Source organism: Gadus macrocephalus, chromosome 16, assembly GCF_031168955.1.
Source record: "Gadus macrocephalus chromosome 16, ASM3116895v1".
Taxonomy (NCBI): domain Eukaryota; kingdom Metazoa; phylum Chordata; class Actinopteri; order Gadiformes; family Gadidae; genus Gadus; species Gadus macrocephalus.
This window is the reverse complement of record NC_082397.1, coordinates 17,567,067-17,575,375: the sequence shown is the minus strand read 5'-3', so window position 1 is coordinate 17,575,375 and position 8,309 is coordinate 17,567,067. Positions and strand designations below refer to the sequence as shown.

Sequence of the window (8,309 nt, the reverse complement as noted above, 5' to 3'; positions counted from 1 at the left end):
TAAATAATGCAACATGATAATGCGAAAATAAAAATGAACACACCATCAATAAATTACATTCCCATCATTCCTCATACGTTTGACTTGAAAACCCTAACTGCTCAAAGTAATCTTAACTTACTATACTATAAATACTATTTCCACAGGGGGGATTTTGTTACATTCTCTTGTAAACATTGTGATCATTGGCTTCTGCTTTATTCTTGGTGTTAGCTTTCCTCAATGCTTGGGTAACAACATGCTGCCCAAACAGCAAGACAGGTTATGTCACTGTGAATCCGCCATGCTAGTGAGGGTCTTTTAGGCCAAGGAAGGAACAACAGAAGCAACCAGCAGAAGCAGTATCTACTCACAGTGAGTGACTTTACAAATGAAGAGTCGGGCTACTGCAGAACGAAAGCAGGGCAGGATTTGGTCAGCCATGTTGCTTCAAAAAGATGTCACCCCTGCTTTGTGACACTGTCTCATTTGAAATCATAACATCTCATCTGCTTTAAAACACCTTGAGATGATATTGAATTTGTTAATTTACATCCTAACTCTCAACATTGAGAATGTTGTGTGTGTGTGTGTGTATGTGTGTGTGTGTGCTTGTGTGTGTGTGTGTTTGTATGTTTGTGTTTGTGCTTGCATGTTTGTGTGTGTGTCTGTGTGTGTGCGACTCATGCTTGCGCAAAATGTGTGTCGTGTGTAAGAGTTTGATTCTTGCATGACATAGTTCCATGCACACCTCTGCTTGTGATGGTGGTCTCAATGTAATTGCACCATTCTTGCACTGACAAAAAGATCCCTATCGTACGACACACAATCACACACACCGGCACGCTTAGGAGCACGGTAGGATCCAGCATTGTGCAGATCGCCCTTGTGTCGTCATCGCGATGGAGCTCTGTCATTTGGAACCTCACCCTCGCATCATCACACAGACTCGGGAGCGACAGTCCTCCCATTCTCACCGGTGGGTGAGAATATCTGACCATACCTCAAGGGTATGACAAGTGGCTTGTTTGAGAGCTCACCCAGTACAAGACCTTAATGACTTCATAACTGTGGGGACTGGGTTTGTAGCCAGTGTTTCGCCCACATGCTACAGTATCTGCATTGTCTCACCCACTCACTAAAGGTTTAGGTGCCGGTGGGGAAGGGAAAGGAGGTTGGATTGAAGCTGCATACAAGGAGCACCGTGGCTCACTCCCAACATACACACTCACTGAACAATACACATCATACAAACATTTGTTGTTCAGAATATATACCAGGCTACACCGCTTCTGAAGATAGCTGCATTTTCTTTTATATATTAAAGTAGAAGTAGGCTGTTTATTTTAACCCAACTGCAAAATTAATAGGTATAGAACTGGGGCTCAAAGATGTTGTCAACTGATGACCCGAAAATAATAGCCTATTATTTAATACAATTGTATGCTTGTGTGCTTAAACATACCTTTATTTCTCTATTTTTGGGAACTGGGAAGTGTCTTTTATTTGTCCTTAGTTTTTAATAAGTGTTTGATAGCACCTTAATACCAGCCAAATCACAAAGAATATTGCACGACCCACACCCTTTAAACGTCAATAAATAAGAAATAGGCCACTGCTGATATTATATTCTTAATTTTTTTTTCTCTCTCACCTGCTCATTTGCTGAAAGCTCTTTCTCCAGCTGCCGATGCTTGCTGTGCCACACTAAATAGTGGATAGGATAACGACTCTTCTCCGGAGTTTTCTTGGCAGAAATCATCTTGCGAACATAGTTTGCCTTTATATGTCTCTTTACTTTCAGTATCCGCGGACGATGTACACGCTACTCTGTTGTCAAGCCTAACGCTATAACATAACCATCCTTTATCCTGCTTGATGCCAAAGGCGTAGGTATAGCCTTGTCGTCAGTCACTGCACGGAGAGACGATCCCCACTACTGATTGCCACGTAACTGCACCATTATCTCCTCAATACCTCCACCTCTTGCCACCCTATATCTTCCTCCTTTGAACCACCTATCCCGATCAGCTATGCCACCAGCATCTGCCCTCTCCTCCCCTCACAACGGTGACTGACTGAAACGCGCTGCTGTGAGTCTGGGATGACAGCCCGCCACGAAACACACGCACTCAGCCAATCGCGGACCAGCAGTTGGTTAACATTATAACGCTCTGCTTCCAAATGTCCATCCAGAAATAAGGAAATAAAAGCCATGCCAACGGCGAAATTATTATAAATAGCACTATTGCACAAAATGTAAATTAATAGACCGGTGGTCGGATTTAAGCCCATCAGGATAGTTAATAGGTGTATATAGGCCTATTCATTTCAATTGTTAAAATAAATAAATTGGCATACTTGGACTTATACATATTTGTGCACAATGGTTAGGCCTACTTAACTAATAGTTTTTAAAAGTGAAATCTTAAAAAAATAATTGTCTCTAAACCAGGTATCCAAGGCGATGACTATGTATTTAATACCAGAATCATTACAAAAATGAAACGTGATGATTTAATCAACGAAAACATTTTGGGGGGGTTGCCATTCCCCCCCTGTTGAGTGAAGGGATGGGGGCGGGGGGGCAAGGGTGTGTGTGCGGAAACTGACAGGTAGAGAGCGTCGCTGCCTGTCTCTCCATGCAGCGCACACTTCTAACCACTCACCGCACTACCCTGATTTATTCCCTCGATATGAGCCTTCAACCACCGACTGTCCAGAGGGGGTTCGGTACTGACGGTGGACGGCGTGGCTGCGAAAAAACGGGAAACTAGTTAGGGCTGGGAAATCATACCCCCATCGCCCGGCTTCCGGGGATTCAGGGCTTGCAACGGCAGACGTCGGTGTTCGGGGAAGAAGGACAAACACCCGTCATCATTTCGACTATTCACCTCTTGAACAGCCGCTTCCCGACTGGAGCATTTTTTCGAGATGTCCAGGAAGCTCCAAAGGACGGAGGTCTGCGCCGACTGCAGCGCTCCAGGTACGAAATGCTAAAAACCATCCCCTGGAACAATGCGCTGGCAGGGCGACAGTGTGCGGCTCTGAGGCCCGTGGTTGCTGTCATCGTCAGCCGGATCCTGGGATCAGGAAAACGGCCAGGGTTCCCAGGCGTCGGTTAGGCCTAAAATAAACAGTATGAAACAGGCGTATAGTCTGTGAGAAAAACATGTAGCTGGTAGCTCAGGAGTTTGCTACATCAAGCAGATATGTGTGTATTTATTTGACTCGATAAGCTGAAAGTATGGATAGAATGACAATATTGCTGCAATGATAAGTTTGAGTGGCATATGTGTGGCTGTCTCGGCTACCGCCGCCAGGCAGCGGCGACACTTGTTTTGATATCAACGACTAGCGGACGCATCCAGGACGTTAGCGTAGCCTCAGTGGCAATTGAATGGTTTCGATGCAGTTCTTCTAAGTACGTTCATGAGTAATAGTATTGATAAAGCTCCGTTTGGACACTAACTACGCTATGTGAGTTACACTACGACACGGGCTCTTCACTCTCGCCCGTACCGCTCTGAGGTTAGCGGTCTAGTAGCTAACAGCGTAGCTAACTTTTGCTAGTGGGTGAAGCGAAACGGTCATCCTTGTACAGCTAAACCCTTGACACAACACGCCCTTGTTGTCCCATAGAATGAGTATTGCCAGTCCGTCCACCAACTATTACCGAGGACGGTCTGAGTTCTTTTTTATTGTTTTGCCCCACATTAGAATCAACAGGACAGAGAAGCAGAGGCGAAGTGACAGCCACTACTAGTAGGCTGGGTAAATAGTGGTATGACGTCATATAACATTTTATGAGTGATTTAGGTGATGAAAACAGTAATATTTATTGTTACTATACTATGCGCTTTTGTCTGCCCCTATTTCTGAATGCCAGAACATTGTTGTACCCTTTCCATTGGTGCTGACAAATAGAAATGGGCTAAATCATGGTAAATGTGTGTTTGCATAAATCTGGGTTATAGCAGCTGCCCTTCTATCTACAGCTGCTCCCCATGTCGGGAGTGTGTATGTGTGCAGTCGTTTCAATGTGATTATCCTTCAGCCTTAATTCTCCAAATTGCATGTATTTATGACCCGACCTACTCTGCTTCGTACTTACCTTTCTGCCACGGTCATATCCTATCCCATCTCAGTCATTCTTTGATAGTAAATATTGAACACAAGAAGCCACATCATGTTTCAAAGTGCAGCTGTATATCCTTTGCTGCCTTTTATAGAATAAACTGATTCAGCACAAACCGACCAACCTACTTTTGTTAACTGCTGCTGTTGATGGGTCTATTGGTTATGGCCCTCTTTAATCTAGAGTTCGTGCACATAACCTCCTCTGGATGACATGCATGCACACAGTCATATTTACACCCAACACAATGCTGACCTAGCCTCAAGTGACAGCCCACCTCTCTTGTCACCACACCCAGCAGAAGAACGCCATGGCTAGAAAAGACTTTGGATGCTCCCAGTAATAGACATGCCTTGGGAGGACTTGTGTCGTGCAGAGTGGACGCAGAGCTTATAATGTAGCACTAGCACACATGGTACCACGCTGATAGGCAAAATCTTTGAATTGAAATATCGCCACCTGTGACAACACAAGTTGTGTCAGCGAAAGATATTCCTGTGCAAACTTACCAGACATAGAAGCCTGCACTAAACTTGATTTGTTTTCTAAATTTGAGAAGCTTCTATGGAACTATGATTTGAAAGTAGTGATACTGTGACCCTAAGATTAAATAACAATGGGATAAAAATATAACGCCTAAAGGGTTATATTGTAGTCTATAATTGGGCTAGGGAGTAGGCCGATTTTTGGATGTAGGGTAATGTGGTATGAAGATATTGTTTGTGTGTAGCGTTTAGTTTCTACTGAAAGCATTTCATGAATATTCTGTCAACTCCTGGTAGCCCTTTTTGCTGATTGCTGGCTTGCACTCTTGTCAAAACAAAAAAACGCATAGCTATGTGAATAGTTACATTGCTGTATTGAAAAATCTTGAAGGACAAAGCCTGTCTGTGAATTGAAAAATGCACATCAGTGGTCAAGAGCAGTGTGGGAGTTTGGTACGGATGCTAATATGGATACATTCTTTTCCTGTGTAAAATGTCATAGCTTTAGCCTTTTGTGATAATGATGGCCATATTTCATTGTGAATTAATCCAAAATGCACAACTAGATGTAGTTTATGCATTGTGTACAAAAAACGAAGTCAAACCTACCAACATTCTGCATCCAATAATATACATATACGTAATGAAAGGCTTTAATGGTTAAGCCGTAACATTGATCTAGCAGGATAGCCGGGCTATATCCTATAGGGACACTTTTTTATATTTATCACAGATTAAGGAATTGCCTGGTTGTAGACCAGCCTTTTAGAGCTTACAGGCTGGTGGTACTCCCAACTGGCAACGAGTCTCTGAACCATTTAGTGCTTTCTCCTCGGCCGGCTAAAAGAGCACAGTTTTAGCTATAGTCATGCTGTAAACCCCTCTAGTTTTATCCCAGCGTAAGAATAACGCCAACAACTGATGTGTGTACGCACGCATGTTGCTGTGCACACGCATGTGTTGTTTGTTAATTGTACCATGTGTCAGCAGCTCATCACATCAGGCTCCTCAGGCCAAAACACGACCAGACTGTATGACTAGTCTATGGCTGTGTCTCACAAGCATTGTCTTCCTTCCCTTGCCTTCATAACTTTTGTTGCTTCCTTCCTTTCTTCCTTGCCTTGTCTACTCTTCCTTCCTTATTTCCTTTCTTACCTTCCTACCTTCTTTCTGTATGTGGCACACACTCTTCTACTAACACAGGGCCAAGCGTCCCTTTCCATTTCTAGGAAATACAAAAATTAAATCAAACCTCTGATGTCGCCCGACCCCCAGTATCGTAATCTCCTTCCCATATGCCGGTCCGAACAGGCAAAATAACAATCAAATGGAGTAAGGGAAACTTTTAGGCAAGTGCAACGACTGTAGGAGAACAGCAGGTCTGACATTTTCACGCAGCCAGCAAGGCACCATTAGGTTTATACCATGCTGCTTATTACTGATTAAAGGTCAGAGTTGACTCTGTGACTTTCTGTATGCATGGATTTCTACAAACGTATGCATGTATGACAGCGGTGCTGCTTTATTATTCCAACAGAATAATACCCATATTTCCATTTGCTCAACAGCACCGGCTCACGCCCCCTGGCACGTTATTTTGAAAATGTTTTTTGACTTGAATGCTGTATCATTGTGTGGAAAGGTCACCTGATTCTCAGTCCTCTGTGATCGGAGGGGAATTGTTACTTGCAAAATAGCTATTAACTCACAAATGTTTTGCATTATTCACTATCAACTCCACAGTCCGCACACACATTGTCATATGTCAGCACTATGGGTTCCAAATAGTGCAGGTAAATACAATACAAAAAATATTACAATGAATGAGGTGTATAGAAGGATTAAGCCTTTGGCCTGTGTTTTCAGGATGCAAGGGTATGGTCATTTTGGTAATTTCACTCCCACACTCTTTCTTTCCTCCCATAGCCAGTGATTGTGGTCGTGCAGTGCATGCACTTTGAGTGTCAGTCACAGTGATGTCCTGCGCTGAACACTGCTATTAGAGGAATCAGTGTGTCCCACTCACATCCTAACGGACAGGGCCATGGCCAAGCTGGGTTGTCCTTGCTGCTGACATCCTCTGCGACGACTCCAAAACAGACAATGATGCCCACGCTCTGCCCGTCTGGCTAACATCATTTGTCCATCATATTTGCTTAAACCTTCTACTGAAACATGGGCAGCCACTTGGAGAAATGAACAAACCAATCTGCCCATGCATCTCTTGGGTTCTGTGAAGTGAATGGAACCCAAGTGCTAATTTACTTTCTGTGTGGCGTTTCAGGCTAACCATTGGAGTGTATCACGGTATTACGGTAATTAACTGCAGTTTGCCAGACAGACCTACTTGTGATCAGGAGTGTCGCATTTGGTCATTTCAATAAGGGAGTTGGCAGTACAAAACAAGTAGAATTATGCTGGTCTTGTTCTTTAGCGGTCTTCACATTGCATTTGGGGCATTTCGATGACTACATGACTGTACGACTACACTGTTTAATAAATTCCACTTGCTGTCGTACAAGTCAGTTTTTTTAAATGTACCAACTTAAGTAATGTCTTCGATCTGTATTTCTCCCTCTGACTGTGTGTGTGTGTGTGTGTGTGTGTGTGTGTGTGTGTGTGTGTGTGTGTGTGTGTGTGTGTGTGTGTGTGTGTGTGTGTGTGTGTGTGTGTGTGTGTGTGTGTGTGTGTGTGTGTGTGTGTGTGTGTCACTCTGGCACTCAGACCCGGGCTGGACCAGCATCAACCGAGGGGTTCTGATCTGCGATGAGTGCTGCTCGGTCCACCGCAGCCTGGGCCGACACATCTCCATCGTGAAACACCTGCGGCACAGCGGCTGGCCCCCTGCACTGCTCCAGGTATGGAGGGGACGCCGTTGTCCGGGGAGCAGCGTTCGCCTTTGATGACTACTGTGCCAATAAATACATTTTCAGTGTTCTCAAGCAGTCAAGGAGGAGTTAGATTCGGTGCATCCTCTATTATGCTGCTGAAACTAGGAGCCTATTAATTTTGAGCAGATCATTTGATATATTTTTCCCTGGTCCCTATGGTTGTTCTACTAACGGTTCCATTGCAGGTGACCAGGGCTTAAATAGTCCTTCCATGTAGATGGTTATGTTGTGAAGTGAGCGTGGAGTTCTGCATTTAACGTGTGTGTGTGTGTGTGTGTGTTTGTGTGTGTTTCAGATGGTGCAGACCCTGGCCAGTAATGGGGCTAACTCCATATGGGAGCACAGTCTGCTGGACCCTGCTCAGGTGCAGAGCGGCCGTAGGAAACCCAACCCCCAGGACAAAGTCCAGTGAGTCCGTCTACAGGCCACATGCTGCGAACTGGCCAAATGACTCACAAGTTCTGAGAAATAGGAGCCTCCTCCCCTATCAACTAGCCTCGGCAGGGTTCATTCATTTTTTATTATATATTTCTTATCATAGCAACAAAACTGCTACCTATCACAGAGGATAGAATTTGTCCTTGCCTCAGCAGCAGAGTATTCCCTTGAGGCTACATATTAACTTCTCCAAAAGCCTCCTAATAACCCCACACATTCCCCCTTTCTGCCCCTATGGGTGCCCCCTTCAAGACACTGCTTACTGTTCAACAGATGTCTAGGTCTTCCCCATACACACATGCATGCATGCATGCATACATACATGTGGAACTTAATCATGGTTTCTACTGTGGTCCCATAACTCTTCTTCTTCACTCC

The 8,309-nt window shown here is 44.3% G+C and overlaps 2 protein-coding genes across 4 annotated transcripts in view; one reads left to right on the top strand and one right to left on the bottom strand.

The window, feature by feature from the left end:
- ankrd13b (ankyrin repeat domain 13B) overlaps positions 1 to 2,104 on the bottom strand; it is a 35,104-nt gene extending 33,000 nt beyond the window's left edge. Inside the window, exon 1 of the mRNA XM_060074889.1 lies at positions 1,634 to 2,104. Within this exon, the coding sequence (XP_059930872.1) occupies positions 1,634 to 1,741 (108 nt within the window). The 5' untranslated portion in view covers positions 1,742 to 2,104. The remainder of the gene's footprint in view (positions 1 to 1,633) is intronic.
- Positions 2,105 to 2,564: 460 nt separating this feature from the next.
- The window catches only part of git1 (G protein-coupled receptor kinase interacting ArfGAP 1), a 25,805-nt gene continuing 20,060 nt past the window's right edge, over positions 2,565 to 8,309 (top strand). For 2 of the 3 annotated variants that reach the window (XM_060074325.1, XM_060074326.1), the window contains exons 1-3: positions 2,566 to 2,965; positions 7,327 to 7,460; positions 7,789 to 7,901. In XM_060074325.1, the coding sequence (XP_059930308.1) occupies positions 2,914 to 2,965; positions 7,327 to 7,460; positions 7,789 to 7,901 (299 nt within the window). In that variant the 5' untranslated portion in view covers positions 2,566 to 2,913. Of the gene's footprint in view, positions 2,966 to 7,326; positions 7,461 to 7,788; positions 7,902 to 8,309 lie in introns of all 3 variants that reach the window. The other variant, XM_060074324.1, reaches the window with a different exon arrangement.